The 21,549-nt window shown below is 39.5% G+C and overlaps 1 protein-coding gene across 1 annotated transcript in view; it reads right to left on the bottom strand.

Annotated features, from left to right (window-relative positions):
- SLC9A6 (solute carrier family 9 member A6) overlaps window positions 1-21,549 on the bottom strand; it is a 66,545-nt gene that overhangs the window by 22,067 nt on the left and 22,929 nt on the right. The window contains exons 4-9 of the mRNA XM_058441359.1: window positions 15,504-15,659; window positions 13,046-13,151; window positions 12,663-12,751; window positions 9,320-9,433; window positions 3,108-3,219; window positions 1,333-1,486 (exon numbers count right to left, since the gene is read on the bottom strand). Of these exons, the coding sequence (XP_058297342.1) occupies window positions 1,333-1,486; window positions 3,108-3,219; window positions 9,320-9,433; window positions 12,663-12,751; window positions 13,046-13,151; window positions 15,504-15,659 (731 nt within the window). The remainder of the gene's footprint in view (window positions 1-1,332; window positions 1,487-3,107; window positions 3,220-9,319; window positions 9,434-12,662; window positions 12,752-13,045; window positions 13,152-15,503; window positions 15,660-21,549) is intronic.

Raw genomic sequence — 21,549 nt, 5'->3', positions numbered from 1 at the left:
AAAAGAAATTAAGAAAGACTGGAGGCTCCTCTGCCTGCCATTTAATTATCCAGATGACCTTGAACAACTCAGAACCTTTCTAAGCCTCTATTTCATCACTTGTAAAATGGAGTTACCATGTTTGGATAAATATGTAAAATGTACTTAGCACAATGCCCAGCACATAGTAAGTGTTCAATAAATGCCAGGTCCTCCCTAAAGTAATAATTAAGGTTATAAGAACATTATTTTTGTGTATTTTATACTATGCAAAATAAAAGCACAGAAATTATAAGACATTTGAATAGTAAAGAGAAATTAAGACAATAACAACAACATTCAAAGTGTGATTTAGGGCTGGCTGGTTTTTAGAAGTCTTAAAAAAGGTGTAATAGAATTAAAAACAAAGGAGGACAGGATCTATAAAGTGTGAAATACTGTTTTCTCTAATGAGCCTTATGTATTCTGGAAGCTTGGTAGCTCTTAATGTCTATGAAGTTTCAGCTAAACACAGAACTAAAATCTACAAAGGCTTTAGCAGCATAGGCTGCTGTATCCATGGAAACAAATGCAGAACTCTTGAGATACAAGGGAGCTTTCAAATTGAATACATTAACTGGTACACATTCAAGACTAAGACCTCACGATCTCGGCTTTGGATTGTCAGGTTAAAAACAGTGCTGATGAGAAAAATGATAATATCTAGCAGTGATTAGGGTTGGGGTAAACGGCACTGTCTCATACATTGCAGGTGGAAGGCAAATTTTTGATCTGACCTGGTGATATTGATCAAAAGCCTTAAATATATACATATCCTTTTGAGCAAGCAATTTCATTTCTAGACATGCATTCTAAGAAATAATCAAACAAGTACACAGCGGTGTATACATTTAAGAATGTTCACATTGTTAATGGTAATAGTAACAGCAAAATCCTCAAATGGTAATGGTAATAGCAACATCCTAGAAACAATACAAAAGTCCAACAACAGGGATTTGATTAAATAAATCAGGACATATGCAGCCATTAAAACAATGATGTAAATATATTTACAATGTAAATGTCCATGCTATATTACATTTAAATCAGGCTACAAGAGTACCTTCAGTGTTGCCCCTTTTTGTCAAAAATATATATAATGTATAGCAAAAGGTCTGGAAAGATATCCCTCGAAGTCTTAACAATGAATTTTTCTTTTGCATATATATTTTCCTTTTTCTGTACTACGTATTACATACTTTTTAAAAGGAAAAAATAAAACATTACAGATTCACCAAAGCAATTGAAAACAGGCAGAAAAAATAAACCAAATTAAAATTTAATCTTAAAGTGAGGTCTCTAGTTAGTACTTACCTGATATGCAAGCATGACAGCATTGCAGTGGTGCCACCACCAAATACCCACACGGTAAAAAACACAATCAGAAGCGTGGTGCTGAACATCATTTGCCGTGCATAAGTGGCAGTATCTCGAATGGCCAAGGCAAATGCCATTGCACCACGAAGGCCTACAGGGGAACAGAAAAGGTATTTCTTCCATAACTCATTACCAATGCAAGCTTCATAAATTCAGAGCAAGAAAGCACGTTCTAAAAACTTAGAAGCATGTGAACAAATATGCAGTAAATATTAACATACTTAAATATGTACAGGCTGTGCATGGTGGCTCACACCTGTAATCCCAGCACTTTGGAAGGCCAAGGTGGGCAGATCACCTGAGGTCAGGAGTTCGAGATCAGCCTGACCAACATGCTGAAACCCCGTCTCTACTAAAAATACAAAAATCAGCCGGGCATGATGGCACATGCCTGTAATCCCAGCTACTCGGGAGGCTGAGGCAGAATTGCTTGAACCAGGGAGGCAGAGGTTACAGTGAGCTGAGATCGTACCACTGCACTCCAACCTAGGTGACAAAGCAAGACTCCATCTCGAAAAAAAAAAAAAAAGTACAAATAGAAATAGAATTTGTATATGCTACTTACTGACATGCATTGATGTTTTAGTAATTTTTTAAAATTCATTTTTCATTTATAAACAGTAAAATTCACTCTTTTTGGTCTATAGCCACATGAGTTTTGGCAAATTCATAGAGGTGTGTGTGACTACTACTACAATCAAGATACAGAATGGTTGCATCATCCCTCCCCCTGTCAAATTTCTTTGTATTACCCTTTTTTAGTCTAACCTCTTGTCACTCCATCAAACCCCTGGCAACCACTGATGCATTCCCTATCGCTATGACTTTGTCTTTTTGTGAATGTCATATAAAGGGAATCACATAGCAGGTAACCTTTCAAGACTGGCTTCTTGCACTTAGCATAATGCCTCTGAGATTCATCCATGCTGTATGGGTAAATTGTTTGCTCTTTTTAGTGCACAGTAGTATTCCATTGCATGGATGTATCACAGTTTGATTAGCTATTTGACCACTGAGAGACAGACAAGTGGGTTGTTTCCAGGTTTTGGCAATTATGAAAAGAACTGCTATAAACATTCACCTACAGGTTTTTGTTTGAAAATGACTTCATCCTTATCTTTCTCACTTTGATGACATAATTCTGAACCAAGGATTTGGAACCAGAATATGAAAAATTCCCATAGAGGGGAATGGGACACTATATATACATACACACACACACACACACACACACACACACACACACATTTTTTTTTCTATTCAAGGATGCAACTTCAATGTTTAAAGGAGTATTATAGGCCAGGCATGGTGTGGCTCATGCCTATAATCCTAGCACTTTGAAAGGCCAAGGAGGGTGGATTACTTGTGGTCAGGAGTTCGTGACCAGCCTAGCCAACATGGCGAAACCCCATCTCTACTAAAAAATACAAAAGTTAGCCAGGCATATTGGTGCGTGCCTGTAATCCCAGCTACTCGGGAGGCTGAGGCACAAGAATTGCTTGAACCTGGGAGGCAGAGGTTGCAGTGAGCCAAGATTGTGCCACTGCACTACAGCCTGGGCGACAGAGTGAAACAGTGTCTCTAAATAAATAAATAACATAAAAATAAAGCAGTATTATATGACCAGCATAACATCTCAGTGTTACATCAAGCTGGTATATGCATTGTGAATGGTTGCTTGAGGTGGGTAAGAGAAGAAAGTTGTAACTTACCAGCAAACATCATCATATGTTGAAAATTTGATCCAATCTTACTTCTTCTACCCAAATTAAGTAAGAGGGACAAGGGGTAAATATTGGCAGCTCTTCCCAAGAAAATAGCAACCTAAAATTATTAATAGGTTAAGGATCATTTCATTTTACTATTAATATTATTTAGACTATACATTCAAGATGGTGAAAGACTATTTTAGGGAACTCAGTTTCTAACACACAGTCTCTTGGTTCCATTGCCTAACATAGCACTGTCCAATAGAACTTTCTGCAACAATGGAAATTTTCTATATCTGCACTGTCCAATTTGGTGAGCACCTGAAATGTGGCTAGAGTGACCAAGGAACTGAAAATTTATTTCATTTTAATTACTTCAAATTAAGATAATCACATTTGGCTAGTTGCTACCAAATTGGACAGAGCAGGTGTAACATATAGGAAATTTACTAGATTAAGAGAAACACGTTTAAAAGCAGAGTTTCTTTACTATACTTTTAAGATTATTAACAGAATAGGTTAATTCACTTTCATTGTCAGTGTTGGTAGGAAGAAGAGTAATACTGAGAAAACTTCCCCTTCCTTCCACAGAACAAAGAAAAGGGCAGCTGAATCACCACCTCATAGCACTAAAATGGCTGCCAGCCCCACTGTACTCCACTGAGTTTATACTTCCAACTTGCTTCAAAGGGAAAGTTTAATGTGAATTCAGATTGGTTTTAACTAAAAACCAATTTTAGTATCTTTTTCTCCAGTTTGCTGTCTATGGGACTCCTGCTTTATGATGGCAATTTTTATTTCAGGAGTCACGATACAGTCTCCACCCCATTTCCTGAGAAAAATATAAGGGAAAATCTAAGATTAAAAACAAAACAAGGCCAGGCAAGGTGGCTCACACTTGTAATCCCAGCACTTTGGGAGGCTGGGTCAAGAGGATAGCTTGAGGCCAGGAGTTCAAGACCAGCCTGGCCATCATGGCAAAAACCTGTCTCTATTAAAAATACAAAAATGAGCCGAGCGTGGTGGTGTACATCTGTAATCCCAGCTACTCTGGCGGCTGAGGCACGAGAATTGCTTGAACCCAGGAGGCAGAGGCTGAAGTGAGCTGAGATCGTGCCACTGCACTCCAGCCTGGGTGACAAGAGCGAGACCCTGTCTCAAAAACAAACAAACAAAAAAACAAGGTGGGGGGAATGGTGTTGGTCTAAGTAACTTTGGAAAACAGTAGAATCTGTAAGACTAAAGGCAGAAGGAACTGCACAAAAAGCATTCTATGCTCATGACAAAGCTGTTTCCCATGGGAACACTGGTTAACAATTCTGATACTATTATACATGTATACTGAAACCGAACAATTAGGTAAATGGATGGCAAGTGGTGACAGCAAGGTTTCTTACTGTTTTTTTTTTTTTTTTTTTTTTTTGAGACGCAGTCTCGCTCTGTTGCCCAGGCTGGAGTGCAGTGGCGCAATCTCGGCTCACTGCAAGCTCCGCCTCCCAGGTTCACGCCATTCTCCTGCCTCAGCCTCTCTGAATAGCTGGGACCACAGGCGTCCGCCACCATGCCCGGCTAATTTTTTTGTATTTTTAGTAGAGACAGGGTTTCACCGTGGTCTTGATCTCCTGACCTCATGATCCGCCCACCTCAGCCTCCCAAAGTGCTGGGATTACAAGCGTGAGCCACCGCGCCTGGCCGGTTTCTTACTGTTAGAATGGGAGTTTACAGTTCAGAAAGGGGAGGAGGCCATAATTAAAGTTGGAGACATCAGTATGAACCCATATTGAGCTTAATAGAGATACAGATGGTTATATGCAGAAATATGGATATATATGTATATATGAGCTAATATATATATCTACATATATGGATATATAGATATATACATATCTAATTCCTTGCTCTGTCAGCTGAGAGAGCCTAGAAGCAATCTGTCAGCTGAGACGGCCTAGAAGGAAAGACACCAAGTAACACTGAGCACACCTAGTGCTCAGATTTTGGTTTCTAATACTATTCTCCAATAAAAGGAACCAGAACTTCTTGGAGAAATGGCCAATTCTTGGGCTGAGCCAGAACAGATACAAGATGAGCCTGAAGCATCTTATAGTTCCAGCGAGTAAGGAAGTACTCAAAAAAAAATTAAAAACAATGATGAGGATAAAAATTAAAAACAGTGATGAGGATATATCAAAGGCACACAGGAGAGCCTGCCAAAAGAGCTCTCAATGGCCAAGCTGGAACAGTTTGAGCAACAAAATAAAAAAAGTTGTATTATAACTCAAAGTATAAAATAAATATCAATGAATCCATATTGATACAAATAAATGACTGGGCTGGGTGCGGCAGCTCACGCCTGTAAACCCAGCACTTTGGGAGGCTGAGAGGTGCGGATCACTTGAGGTCAGGAGTTTGAAACCAGTGTGGCCAACATGGCGAAACCCTGCCTCTACTGAAAATATAAAAATTAGCCAGGCGTGGTGGAGCATGCCTGTAATCTCAGCTCATGCCTGTAATCTCAGCTACTCAGGAGGATGAGACAGGAAAATCGCTTGAACCCGGGAGGCGGAGGTTGCAGTGAGCTGAGATCACGCCATTGCACTCCAGCCTGGGCAACAAGAGTGAAACTCTGTCTCAAAAAATAATAATAAAAATGACTGAATAAAATGAGGAAGAATAGATAAATCTCCTGTGTGAAAAATTCCAAATAATTTTGCTGATACTCTGTTCTCAAGGAGGTTGAACCTAACTCCCCATTCCTCAATCCTCGCTCATAGCAACTTCCTTCCAAGCAGTACAACATGGGGCGGGGGGAAATGTGTAACTTTATAATGGATAAATCTGACAAACACTATCTCAACCAAGTGATTAAGACTATCAACATTATTAAGTATATAACCTTGATATAATGTGATGAGAATGGCATTTTACCTCTGTGGTCCTCCTCCCAAAGAACATGTAACTCTAGTCTAATCATGGGGAAAATATCAGACAAGTTCCAACTGCAGGACATTCTACAAAATACATGGCTAGTACCCCTCAACACTGTCAAGGGTCACCAAAAACAAAGAACACATATGAGAAACTGTCACAGTCAGGCAGAGCCTAAGGGGACATGACAACTAAATGTAATGTGGTATCCTGGATGGGACCCTGGAATAGAAAAAGGACATTAGGGAAAAACTATGGGAATCAGAATAAAGTTTGAACTTTAGTTAGTAATATCAATATTAGTTCATTCATTGTGACAAATGTACCATGCTAATATGTTAATAATAGGGGAAATTGAGTGTGGGGCATATGAGAACTTTCTGTATTATCTTCACAATTTTTCTGTAAACCTAAAACTATTCTAAAATCAAACATTTATTTTAAAAAGTGATTCCCTAAAAAGAAAAGAAAACATAACCACCAAACATGTGGGCCAATGTAGCAGTGACTGCTAGTTCTCCCCAACATCTGTTCTTGCTTTCTTCCTTGGTAGTTGGCACTCCTCCCTTTCATCTTTATGCAGCCACCCAGATAAAGTATGTAACTCCTAGCCTCCCTTGTGAGTAGGTGTAATCAATGATGTTAAGTGGAAGGGACGTGTGCACATTCTGGGTGAAGCCCTTCAAGGCAACGGGCAGACAGGGGTGAGCCACGTTGGATCACAAGAACAAGAACAAGTCCCTAAGGATGTTAGCAACAATATTGCTTTAGTCCCTGATGACCCTATGGAGCAGAACTGCCATATCAGTTCAGATTTTTAGATAAGAAATAAATTTCTATGTTGTTTAAACCTGGATTAGTTTGAGTCTTTTCACATGAAACCAAACCTATGTCCTAACTAACATAGCCAGACATAGAGCAACTCTCTCCTGTTAACAGGCCATTTTCATGGTAGGATTTTGTATTGAGGAATTTTAATTCCTAACAGACTCAGAAACCTACAGAGAATATTTAGCTTTGTTTCCAGATTAAGTATAGTGGATCGAGCCACTTCAGTGCTCCAAATTTTCTCCAAGACTAGCAGGACATTAAGTTACTGATCTCTTGGTTATCTTTCAGCTAAGAACTTCTCCTGTTAACAGTACTTTATCTTTTTTGCCTAAAGTTCATTCGCAGACTAAGGCTCTGCAGAATAGTATTTCAGTAATACTTCGCTTTCTAACAGAGATCCTATCTAGAGTTATAATTTAAAAAAAAAAACTTCTGCTCATCTCTTTGGCAGAATCTTCATTCTGATGTGGGGTTTTAAAATATTTCTTTTAAAAATTCCTTATTCAAACATTCCCACTGACCACAATTGCTCCTTCCATATTTTGTGTTCAACTATCCCACTCTCATCATTCCTCCATAGCACTGGGACGGACCTTCAGTCCAAAGGTCCCTATATTCTTTCCTAACAATGTCTTTTTTCCTCACTTCCCTTCTTACCATCATGTTAATAACACCTTTTAATGTTAAACATTAAATGAAGTGTTTAGATTGCATCAGTCATATAATAACACTATGATCTCTTGTCCTTCTGTTTTCATTGCACCCACTTGAAAAAACTCCAAACCTGGAAGGAGCCAACTATCTCTTTTTTCCATGCTTACAGTAAGTACTGTTGGACAAAGTCATTCAACGGGGCAAATTGGTTCTACTACTAATTCCTATTTCTCAAACACAATGGATCCCTAGTACTTCTTAGCAGTCCTGTTGAGTTTCTTTGGTCAACTTATTCTCCCACTCTCTACACCAACTATTTCACGAACCTCCACCTTCCTCAGAATCCCTATGATCTGTGTAAGCCATCCTCCAAGATAGTCCCTAATCATCCCTGCCTCTTAGTATTCACACCCTTGTGTAGTCCCCACCCACACTGTACCAGGTTGGTCTGTATAACCAATAGAATATTATGGAAGCGATGCTGGTATGTCTCTTCGAAGATTAGGTAAAAAAAGGCACTTCAGCTTTCATTTTAGGGCTCTCTCAGCTCACTCAGTTTGGGGGAAGAAGCCATGTCGTAAGCTGCCCTATGGAGATATCCACGTGGAGAAGAATAGAAGCCTCTTGCTGACAGTGATGTGAGTTGAGTGAGCTTGCAGTGGATTCCCTGGCCCTAGTCAAGTCTTGAGAAGGTGCAGTCCCAGCCAAGAGCACAACTGCAACCTCTTAAGAGACCCTGGAGCCAGAACCACCCAGGTGAGCTGCTCCAGGATTCCTGACCCTCAGAAACTGTGTGAGATAATAACTGTCTATTGTTTTAAGCTGCTAAATTTAAGGTAATTTGTTACACAATAGATAACTCCCTATCTTACTCTCAGCAGATGATCTCACCTCCTACTTAACAGATAAACATAGAAGCCATCAGAGAGGAGCTCCATCTTACAAATGTGCCTTCATTTCTACATACCCTATCCTCTCTGTAGTCATGATGGAGTTGTCTCTCCTTCCAGTGAAGGCAAAATTTCTCTCTACATGCTTTGGATTTCATTCCTGCCTTCTCAAGAGGCTTTCACTATTGCCTCCTCTCTTTCATATACTCAGTTTCTTCCTTCCAACTGTTTTTTGTTTTTTTTTTTTTTTTTTTTTTTTTTGAGACAGGGTCTCCCTTTGTCACCCAGGCTGGAGTGCAGTGACCCAATCACGGCTCACTGCAGCCTCAAACTCCTGGGCTCAAGGGATCCTTCCACCTTACCCTCCCAAGTAGCTCGGACTACAGGCATGCACCACCATACCTGGCTAGTTTTAAAAATTTTGTTTGTAAAGATGGGGTCTTGCTACATTGCCCAGGCTGGGTTTTTTTTTAAGACTCTTTGTATATATGTGAGAGAAAGAGAGAGAGAGAGGGGGGTTGGGGGAGGGAGAGAAAGAGAAAGAAAGTGGCCTCATTCAACGTTTCCTTATCTTTCACCTTCTGCCCTGTGGCATAGACTGCTAACTGTTCCCCAGTATCCAACCTCTCCTTCCCTGTAGTAATAAAGGGAAAATACTTATCTTTTGGGGTTGGCAGAACAGTGGGACACTTGTCTGTCATTTTAATCTGTCAACATTATTTGTGCAATAACCACAAATTGAAATAGAATATAATAAAATAAATAGACTAGAAAAAAGAGCTGGAATCCTTATTTGTTTTACTCAGAGGAAAACTATATATATTTAAATGTATTCTTATGAACCACATACTCAAAACCCACATGAAAATCTCAATTAAAAATAGTTTTCAAAATAAAACACATAATAAAGGATACAAATGCTCCTACTACAAATGTTGGGTTAAAGACATGGTTCTGGAAGGTGAACAGTGTCAGCCCCATGTAGGAGAAGATGAAATTCTCTGCCAAGAAATTGAGAAGCTCAAACAACTGAAACGAAATTGTAAAAGATTAGTCCAGCAAATAAATTAAGTTATATAATTTGAAAGCATGAGTATTACTAAGATAATAAAACAGACACTCAAATATATAAACTTCATGCATACACACAAAATATGTGGTTCAGAAGGGAGCAAATGTGGAGATGACATTTCTAGTCCTGCAGAAAAAGCCAGAAACGTTGCCCCCTCATTTCCCCTAATCAGCTTCCCTTCTCCAAAGCCCCATCTTCAATTATTCCTCTCCTCTTCCTCCAAACTCTGTCAGTTTTTTTTTGAATGTTCCTTGTGTCCCTGCTACTGCCCTAGTCAAATTTTCATCACTTCCTACCCATAATGATGAAGAAGGACCTCTAACCATCCCTCATCCTCCAGCGTCCCCAAACCAATGAATCTCTAAAACTGATAGTTTCAAGATACTTTCCTCTTGCAAGCTGTAAGATTCATTTCAACTTTCTGATCCTAGCATAGAGTGCTTCGTGAGAACTCTCTTATTCCCGGCTTGCCCTGTGACTTCACTTTTTGCGTGGGTCTTCCTCTCGTATAGGGAGTAAGCATCCTACAGATAGGGCTTCCACATTGTGGAAGAGATAGATCTGTAGGATAGCAGAACTATCTGTGGGGAGAACTAAACCCTGCTGCCCGCCCGCCCCATCCCATTCACATCATAGCCTTGGCAATGGTATATGATACTTGCTGAATGAAGTTAAGGCCCTTCATAATCTGGTGTCCCTCTGGCCACCAGAGTTATCTACAATGGCTTGTTACTATGAGCCCTCTGACACATAACAGAATAGTGGTTAAGAACATGGGCTTAGGAATCAAAATGCCTAGGCTTGAGCCCTGTCTTCCCCTTTGCCGGCTATGTGGCTTTGGGCAAGTTAGTTAATCTCTTTAAACCAGGGTTGCCTTATTACCCAAAAATGAGAATAAAAATTAAAATAAGTAAGTATATATTTATTTTTCTTTAAATGATTTAATATGCTATTATTACTACTTATTTATACTAATGATAACAGCTATACCTTTTTCAGTTTTTACCGTGTGTCCGATACTATACTAAGGACTTCATATGCATTATGTCGTTTTAATCCCACAAAAACTCAGTGAGGTAGGTATTATTATTATCTCCATTTTCAAAGATGGCAAAACTGAAGCAGAGAAGTTATGGAACTTGCTCCTGGTCACACAGCCAGCAAGTAGTAGAACCAGGATTTAAAACAATACGGTGACTCCAGAGTCCCAGCTTTACTATGCAACATAGGGATCGGCAAACTTTCCCATAAATGGCCAGAGGGTAAACATGAGAGGATTTGTAGGCCAAAAAGTCTCTGTCACAACTACTTCACTCTGCCAGTGAAGCACAAAAGCAGCCATAGACTATATATTTTAAAAAATGGGTGTGGCTGTGTGCCAAGAAAATCTTATTGGTGGACACGGAAATGTGAATTTCATATAACTGTCATGGGTCACAACATATTCTTCTTTTGATCTTTTGCCAACCAATTAAAAATGGATGGAAAGAAAACCATTCTTAGCTCACTGGCAAGGGCCGGATGTGGCCGGAGGGCTGGAGTCCGCCACCCTCTGCTCTACACTTTACTGCCTTCTTTTTATTCCTGCCTTTATCTGTACTGCCTCCCCTAGGCCTTCCTAAATCTTCCCCATCCTTCTAAGGGTACTGTTTCTTCTAGGATAGCTTTCCAGATCCTCAAGCCTCAAACCATTTCCCCTACTTCTCTGATGTCTTCTATGACATATAATCTGAAGTACATAATCTAGGATTCCTATTCCTCATATTTTTTAAATGTACATAAAGCTTCATATCATATCACCAACAACACTGGAAGCTCTTACCCTGTTCTAGTTTTTTGTTGTTTGTTTGTTTGTTATTGAGACAGAGTCTCGCTCTGTCATCCAGGCTGGAGTGCAGTGGCACAATCTCGACTCACTGCAACCTCCGCCTTCCGGGTTCAAGCAATTCTCCCACCTCAGCCTCCTGAGTAGCTGGGACTACAGGCGCACGCCACTACGTCCGGCTAATTTTTGTATTTTTAGTAGAGACGGGGTTTCACCATGTTGGCCAGGCTGGTCTCGAACTTCTGACCTCGGGTGATCCGCCCGCTTTGGCCTCCCAAAATGCTGGGATTACAGGTGTGAACCACAGCGCCCGGCCTGTTCTTGTTTTTTATTCCCTTCCCACGACCTGGAAAAATGCTGACTCCCCTCCCCCAGCGCCCCCCCGCCAGCTGATTTTCTTCTCTTTACTTATTGCACTGAATTAATTTGTAAAAAGGATTTGTAGCCCTAATGTATATGCTTCGGGGAAAAAGCCTAATCTCTTTTTGGGGCTGGGGAAAAGCACAGGTCATAAACTTGATTTGTGGCTCTAGCCGGGAGAAGAAATACTGTTGCTCCTGCTTTTAGCACCACTCCTTTTCAGGCGAATCCCACAACCTTCTTGTCATTTGGCAAAATTTAAACCTTCTGTTTCTCACTATAGCCATAGTCAAGTGTGCACCTGTTTCTATTCCAGACATTACATTTTTTTCATGTATTTGTCCCATATACCTCCTAAGACTGGAAAAATTCTATTCCTATCTCCTTTATTACCCTTCAGATACCCTGCACAACTGATCATTTGGTACCAAATAAAACCAGACCACTGACTAGTCCCCTGACATTCCTAGAAACACAGTAGCTCTGAAGCATCTGGGCAGACTGAAGGGAGTTGATCTTCTCTTAGTAGGTCTAATCAGATCAGAAGTTAATCTTATCTATGTCATGTCTTAGAAGGTCTAGTAATATCAGAAGTTAATCTTCTTTATGTCATCTCTTAGTAGGTCTGCTCAGATATGAAGTTAATCTTATCTACGTCACACAGCAGTAGTTTGAGTAAAACCAGAGTGAGCTTCCAAAACATTCCCCTTAAAAGCCATTAAATTGGGAAAACACTGAGAGAAAGGGAAGCTACTTCACTGGTTATTGAAGCCACAATAGTAACAGTCTCTGGCTATTCTGCTGATCTATTTCCACCCTAAATGCTATCACTCTTCATTTTGTCAATCCCACCTACTTTTAGAGTCAAAGGAAGAGGAGCTGGAATGAGTAGATAGCATCTTGAACAGATCAAAGACTATTTTTTCTTTTTTTAGTAAAAAAGACTTCTATCTTGCTGAAAGAAGGAAAAGCCTATTCACAAACTATAAAGTTCCTCTTACCTGTTTAGTTCTATGCTGAGACTCCGTGGACAAATTATTATATGTATAATGTGCTTGTGTGATGCCACAAAACAATACTGCAACCACACCTATAAAGACAACAAATTCCAAGTTCACATTAAAGGATGGTTCCCACCTTTTATACTGAGGTTCTTTCTTCACAGTAGATTATAGGCTTTGTCTGGAAATTCTCATTTGTGACTTACTTTGTTAAGAGGAACCACTTCCACTGAAAATTTTTTTTTATGTTCTAAAGCAACAACCTAAATCCCAACCACAACAAGTATGTTCAAATACTAACGGAGCTGATCCACTTGGAGCAAAATTGACCGGCAAAGTCACTCCTTTTAAGGGTTGACAATCAAAGGGAGCAAGTCACCTACCTGTGAAGCCCCATGCTTCAGCCAAGAGGAAGGTACTCCAGGACATCAAGAAGAATAGGCCTGTCTCCAACAACTGGAACTCCCGTAATTTGGTGAACTTTGTCACGTAAAACTGTTAAGGCTGGTAATGAGATCTTGTAACACAAAAGTGTGACTAGAAAAAATAACAGTTTAAGCAAGGCAACCATGAAAGAAAGGTTCTCTAGCTTCTCTAACACAAAAATCCCAGAATAAGGTACCACCAGGGTAGGGAGACTTTTAAAATGAGCATCTTACTGAGGAGTCAGCTGCCTTCCCTTCAGTGAGGAAGCCTTATGGCTTAGCCACTCCAATTGTTTCACGGGTATCGCACACCTTGCCAGAAACCATGTAGTAAAGGATAGATAGAGATGGGAGTAACAGATCAGATCTATAACATGCCACCTCTATTAATCTGAGACCCAAAGCTAGACAGCTTCCATAATTATAGCAATTTACATTTATAAAAATACGTAATTTCCAAGAGATTTTACACTATTTGATTCTCTACCACTTCTGTGATATAGAGCATTCATTCTATGATGAAGAAATCGAGGCACTTCACTCCCTTATACTAGTTTAACAAGTATTTGTTAGCTGACAGTGGAAGGGCCTGTGCCAAGTTACAGCCAATCTCAGGCTAGAATCTAGAGTCGTTTCTACAACTAAGCACTACAACAAAATGATTAACAAGATATACTCTCTACCCTCAAGGAACTTGTAATGGGGAAGAGATACTATCTCTCTTGGCATCACCTTCAGAACTCTTTTTACTGCTGCTTTATGCCTCAGTTCACTTATAAAAAGCCATAAAAGAAGCCTCTTCCAGCACAAGGCTGAAGTATACCAAACTAAGAGGTCCTTGACAAAGAATAACGTATCCGTTTTATACAAGTATTATAGAAGTTTTAGAGCTGGAAACTTTTTTTTTTTTTGAGATGGAGTCTTGCTCTGTCGCCCAGGCTGGAGTGCAGTGGCGCGATCTCGGCTCACCGCAAGCTCTGCCTCCTGGGTTCACACCATTCTCCCACTTCAGCCTCCCCAGTAGCTGGGACTACAGGCGCCCACCACCATGCCCAGCTAATTTTTTGTATTTTTAGTAGAGATGGGGTTTCACCGTGTTAGCCAGGATGGTCTCGATCTCCTGACCTTGTGATCCGCCCGCCGTGGCCTCCCAAAGTGCTAGGATTACAGGCACGAGCCACCGCACCAGGCCAGAGCTGGAAACTCTTTAGACATCATCTAGTCCCACTCCTCTTTCCTACCGTCCCCACCCTCCAATTTCCTATACTGAGATCTAAAGAGGTGAAGTGTCAAAGCTTCTAGCATGTGTGTGTCTGCCACTATACTGAAAGCACCAGGGAGGCAGGGGTCATGTTTGTCTTCTTTAGCTTTGATACACAGAGCACAGCACATGTAGCAGCTGATCAAGACACGCCTTCTGGCTTTTTATTTTGGGTGGGGGGTTTAAAACATGTTTTTAGGCCGGGCACGGTGGCTCTTGCCTGTAATCCCAGCACTCTGGGAGGCCGAGGTGGGTGGATCACTTGACGTCAGGAGTTCGAGACCAGCCTGGCCGACATGGTGAAACCCCATCTCTACTAAAAATATTAAAAAACTTGCTGGGTGTGGTGTTGCACAACTGTAATCCCAGCTACTTGGGAGGCTGAGGTGGGGGAATCGCTTGAACTCGGGAGGCGGAGGTTGCAGTGAGCCGAGATCGTGTCATTGCACTCCAGCCTGGGCGAAAGAGTGAGACTCTGTCTCAAAAACCAAATAAATAAATAAAAACAAAATTTGTTTTTATAGATTCAGGATGCGCAAGTGCAGTTTTATGACATGGATGTATTGCATGGTGGTGAAGCCTGGGATAAAATGGCCTTTGCATGAACACAAGAATAACTTGACTAAGTGGTAGTACCAGGACTACAACTCAGGTCCTTTGGGCTTTCCATCCAGGGCTCTGGAGCACAAAGGTTAAAATCGGGAGAGCTGAGATGAACTCTTACATATCCTAACCAAGGAAACACATTTTGTTCATTCAGCATCGCTGTTGTACATTTCCTATTTGTCCTATTAAAGAAAGAGCGAAAGACTGCCAGGCTGACCAGCAACACAGAACACCCGGAGGCTCTTTGGAATATGTCTACCTTTACAGCTATTTAATCTACAACTATAAAATTCACCCTCAAAGAGATATCATCTCTAATTATACACTTGCAGTGAAAGTTTTAGGGCACCAAACCCTATGCAGAACAATAGAGTTCCTTTATTTATTTTTTGGCAAAGACTGTTGCTTAATGTTTTCAAACCAAGTATTTAGTTATAAGATTAATAATTCTAACATAATTCTAATCACAGAACTAGGAAAAACAACGGAATACAGCATTTAACTACCATATTATGTTAACAAGAAAAGATAAATATAACAAAAGGATATTAAAGCTGTCACCACTCCAGTAGCAGCACCCATCGCAAAAGATCCACTGAAGATTCCAAGGAAGATCCCAATAGACTTGAACATCGCTGTGACATCAAAGGTGTGACTGTTGTCTCCAGCTGGCTGGTATGCCACTATTGAGCTACGGAAGAGAGACTGCTTTTACTTCTGGAAGCAATGTTTACTTTTAAAAAAACATTATGTAGTATAGAGCTTGAAAGATGAAATTAGAGGGAGAAGAAAAAAAAAAAAAGCTTTCGATTGGAATTGCCAAAATAAGGACAAAATTACCCAAAAATCCTGCAATGTATCTGGCTAGCAAGAAAACTTGGCTTTTCCTTAAATGTTAATTTCAGGGGGGTAGAACATTATAAAATCCTCTATATGAAAATTGCACTAAGCTTTTTCCCCCATCCCCAAGATACTGTGCAGTATTATTCTTTTGTGATCCTGTTTCAGAATTACTAGTACTGAGTGTCCGAAAGCCTTAACATATAATGTGAACAAACTAATGAAAAATCCCACTTGTTTCCAGTAGAGGCATAAGAACATAAAGAACATTATTCAATACTCAGCCCAGTCACATTTTGTTTTTCCTATGAGAAAAAAAGGTAACTGAAGGACCCTTCCAACTTTTTGAATTCCAGAATGGGCCAAATGCCTAATATCTATTCATTCACTGAAATAGACTATTATAGGAAAAAGCACTCGAAAGACCTCCCAAGGAATTAGAATCCACTCAACAGTACTTTCAGCATAACCAGCTGGATCTTCCACCTCAAACTTCTGAAAGAAAGTCACTCTATAACAGGCCAAGACAGGCAATTATAGGAGATGCTCTCCATCTTGAACTCACAGTCCAAACCTGGTCTGAAAAAGCTTCTTTTATAACAGTTACCACCCCAGGAAATAGAAATGCCTGAGAAAATTGCTGTTGCCAGCAGGTCTTTGGCAACGGTGCTTACCGTTACTAAATCAGTTCTCATCTCAGTTAATTGAGAGACCAGCATTATAAAAAGTCCAGACTCAACAACATCATACAAATCACGTCAAAGAAAAGAAGGAAAAACACATTCCTAAAAATATAATGAATTCTCCCTGTGGTTGCTGCAATGTTTTTTTCTGATTCAAGGCTGAAAAATGTGTTTGCTATACCATGTACAAGTTCTTTTCATATCTCCCAGGTTAAAAAAAATCTAAGATCAAACTAAAATCTCCTAATTTGTACTTATTTTATTGAAATATAGCACTAATATTAATTTCTGATAATGGGATCCAGAAATTTCTGAGACTCACTCTAAATTGAAAATGTTAAACATTTACATTTAAATGTGCAAAGTAACCAGATCATTTTGGAACAGTAGATTTGATATCATTTTGATAAATATGAAATGGCCTTTAACATCATGCTACCTTACCTACACATATATAAAGGGTCCCACTACCATAAATGGGATCTGATTTCATTATAACATGAAAATATAGTAACTGGCTGGAGAAAAGAAAAAACTTGCTATACAATCTTCTTTTTCTTTGGTGGTATTTTTCAAAATGCTCTCTGGAACAAAATATCTATGCCATGCCTCCTGAGGTTGCTTTCCCTGGATTAGTTGATGTAATTTCAAGATTCACACTAATCATTATTTCATTCTTTAATCATTAAAATGTATAAGGACACATGGGAAACATGACGGGCTGAGAACAGATGACAGGCTTGTTTTGTTCTTTCTTAGGCAGATGCCTCTGGATTGAAATCTTAACTCATCTTTTCCGTATCAATTGATATTTTATCTTGAGGCAGTATCATTTTTTATGAATACTTTTTTTTTAAACCCTGAAAGTAATACAATGTACAGTTTAGGTGGAAAAATCTTCCCATCATTCCACTACCCTGATAGATCGATTTTATTTTCCTTCTGTATTCCTTTCCCCTCTTTGTGTTACATGCATGCTAATTCTTATTTAGCTGTAATCACAGTGAATGTGTGATTTTGAATTATGCTCTTTTAACTGACAATGACATAAAAATATTCATAGTTTTGGCCGGACGCAGTGGCTCACGCCTGTAATCCCAGCACTTTGGGAGGCCGAGGCAGGCGGATCACCTGAGGTGGGGAGTTTGAGACCAGCCTGACCAACATGGAGAAACCCCGTCTCTACTAAAAAATAAAAATACAAAATTAGCTTGGGGTGGTGGTGCATGCCTGTAATCCCAGCTACTTGGGAGGCTAAGGCAGGAGAACCTCTTGAACCCGGGAGGTGGAGGTTGCAGTGAGCTGACATCGTGCTATTGCACTCCAGCCTGGGCAGTAAGAACAAAATTCCATCTCAAGAAAAAAAAAATTCATAGTCTTTATAACTACAGTTTTTAAGACTTCACAACGGTCCGAATGGATATAGCACAATTTATTCAACCATTTCCTCATTGTTAGACATTTAAAAGTTGCTTCTACTATTTTTGCTACTATAAATAACTGAAAGAACATCTTCTTGCTTTTTATATATTTTAGACTATTCCTTGCACTATATTTCTAAAAATAGACTATTACTATACCTATGGCTCATTTTACATGTTGCTCCACTGCCTTCCAAAAGGTCTCCATTACATTTTTTGAGGGAAATATGATAATATCTCTCAATTTTTTTAATGATCATACCCATTGACCTAGTAATTCTACTCCTAAAAAATACCCTACAGAAATATTTACAAGGATTCACAAAGATTTACACATAAATATGCTCACTGCCATGCTAGTCATAATAATACAATATTAGAAAACACCAAATATTAATCAATCAATAGGGGATTGGAGAGGTAAATCTGTAATGCATCTACCCAATGTGATAATAGAGGTATTGATATCATATATCCAAGTAAAAAAGCTACAGAAGAGTATATATACTATGTCTTTTTTGTTTATAAAAATTATTAACATATTTACATGTATACTACTATCTTAATGGAAAAAGTCTGGATTAAAATCCTAATAGTGGTTATTTCTGAGTTGAAATTTCAGGAATTTTCTACTTTCTGAGTCAAATGCTTTGAATTTTTGCCACAAACATATTTTAACATTATCATAAATAGTGATAAAAGGTAATACCAATTTCAATGTTAACAACAACGTATGAGTGATCTAGTTTTACTACACCAGGGTTTCTCAACCACAGCATTATTGATATTTGTGGCCAGATATTTATTTGTTGGCTGTGATGGGGGTGGGGTGAGGGGAATGCTGTCCTGTGCATTGAAAGCTTCTACCCACTAGGCCACGTCAATAGGAATCGCCTTCCATTGATGACAGCCAAAATGCCCCCAGACACTGTCAAATATCCCCTGTGTGTGTGTGGTGAGGGGGTGGCAAATTGCCCCTGGCTAAGAATGACTGTACTATGTCATTATCATTAACAATTTTGGCCAAGCACAGTGGCTCCTGCCTATCATCCCAGCACTTTGGGAGGCCGAGGCAGACGGATCACCTGAGGTCGGGAGTTCGAGACCAGCCTGGCCAGCACGGTAAAACCCAACCTCTACTAAAAATACAAAAATTAGCTGGGCATGGTGGTGTGCACCTGTAATCCCAGCTACTCGGGAGGCTAAGGTAGGAGAATCACTTGAACCTGGAAGGCAGAGGTAGCAGTGAGCCAAGACCGCGCCATTGTACTCCAGCCTGGGTGACAAGAGCAAAACTCCGTCTCAAAAAAAAAAAGTTATGTCTTGTTAATTGAATAGGTAGAAATGGCTACTGATCCTAGCATGTATCTCTGGTAATTAGTGAAGTTAAACAGTTTATCACGTTTGTTGTCTCTCTGTACATCTTCTTTCATAAAAATATAAATGACTGTAAACAACGTATTTTAAACTAATGTGAATTTAGGTCCCCAGGCTAATCACGGTAATCCATTCACTGGAATACTATGCAACATATACTTTATCTCTAACTACATATACTGTATCTAACATAATATATCAATATACATATAGATCTACCTCATGCAGCCATGTATGAGGGAGTCAATTTCATTTCACCCTCACTGGATTAAAAGTATTATTAAAAAAATAAAATAAAATAAAAGAACTGCTACTCTAATAGGTTAAAAAAAAAAAAAAAACAGTGCTTCAGGAAGAATAGCTAATGGATGCTGTACTTAATACCTAGGTGATGGGTTGACCTGTGCAGTAAACCACCATGGCACGTGTTTACCTATGTAACAAACCTGCACATCCTGCACATGTACCCTTGAACTTAAAAGTTGGGGAAAAAAAAACAGACAGAAACAAAAACAACCTCCAACATAAATTTCAAGATGAGTTGCCTTAACCTGTTAACTGCCAAACAGAACTCCTGCAAAAAGGGGTTCCCTTCCCTTTAATGCAAAGCTGCTTACACAGAATACAGACAGTAGATAATCCTCAAACTAAGAAAATTCAACACAAAGTAGACTATCTGCATCTAACCCACTTCAAAACACATAAAAGGTAAATGAAGAACGATGAGCATCATGCCACTGATCATTCCAGCTAGTAAACTCCCACAGCGAGCACACAACTGCTTTCCCTTCAGCTTTTGGGCAGTAACTCATTTTTTCAACTCTATTAAGACACAAAGCTAACAATTTCTCTGTTATGCTCCTCTCAAGATACAGTCCTTCTCCACCAGAATCCCACTGAGGTTGTAATGAGTTAACGTATTATCTCTCACAAATTTAAAATGGCACTAGCTCGCTATCATCCTTAGGTGAAATGAGAAAAGACTCACTCAAATTGTTTCCTATAAGGCTTCATTCTCTCACAGAAAACCCTGTTTGAGAAAGGCTGCAAGAGAAGGAAAAGTATGGCCCTTTGTGAAAAATGCTATGGAAAGGGCTCTCTTTTTTTTTTTTGAGACAGTCTCACTCCGTTGCTCAGGCTGGAGGGCAGTGCCACAATCTCAGGTCACCGCAACCTCCGCCTCCTGGGTTCAAGAAATTTTCCTGCCTCAGCCTCCCAGGTAGCTGGGATTACAGGCGTGTGCCACCACGCCCGACTAATTTTTGTATTTTTAGTAGAGACAGGGTTTCGCCATGTTGGCCAGGCTGGTCTCGAACTCCTGACCTCAGGTGATCCGCCCGCCTCGGCCTCCCAAAGTGCTGGGATTACAGGCATGAGCCGCTGCACCCAGCCAGCTCTTTTTAGCATTTATTCTTCACCAACACTGGTATGTACACCCCCAAGCTTAAAATCTTTCAATGAGGTTTTTGCACCCTTTCACACTAATCAACTATTCCTAACGTTGCAGGAAATAGGTTATTTATAACCTCAAGCTCAAAATCTTTCAATGAGGGTTTTTATCTTTTCCTCTAATGCTAATCAACTGTTCCTAAAGATGCAGGAACAGGCTATTTTATTAATAGGAAAAACTAAGGCACAGGGCACATCAGTTTAAGGTAAGACCAGAACAGAGATTTTCTAACTCTTAATCCATTAGGCCATTAGGGCAATGATAAGACAAGTTACTAGTAAGATGACTGAACAGTAAAATAGTTGTCTAGGATAGGGAATCGATGCTAAAAGTGACTGCCTGTACCTACTCTCTTTACTTTGTAGTGCTGGTAATCGCTCATGTACCTATGTACTGGAAGCTTCAACAATCTTTGTTGCTTCATTTTTTATAACATTTTTTATAACCATACTATCCATTTCTCCCTTACTTCAAATAATGTAAAACTCTTATTCTGCACCTATCATCATTGAAGGTGCTAAAGTTCAGTATCAATATGAGTTACAGCCTTTAGGCGTTATTTCTCAGGTTAAATTTATATTAGTTGCAGACAGCTGCAAAAAAAAATCTGGCAATAAATATGGTGAGGAGGGGGTAATATTTACATACACCGCATTCACAAAAAAGGATATGGCCTTTTGCATATCTTCATACACAACATTTAAGGGATTAATGTTACATCTCAGAAATAGTAATTTCCAACTTTGCAGAAGACAATCAGGCTATGCAAAACAGAGTCAGTGATTTTTTTTTTTTTTTTTTTTTTTTTTTTTTTTTTTTTTTTT

Source organism: Hylobates moloch, unplaced genomic scaffold, assembly GCF_009828535.3.
Source record: "Hylobates moloch isolate HMO894 unplaced genomic scaffold, HMol_V3 SCAFFOLD_7, whole genome shotgun sequence".
In the NCBI taxonomy this organism is placed as follows: Eukaryota; Metazoa; Chordata; class Mammalia; order Primates; family Hylobatidae; genus Hylobates; species Hylobates moloch.
Note: the sequence above shows the minus strand (reverse complement) of the source record. Positions and strands in the feature narration are given on the sequence as shown.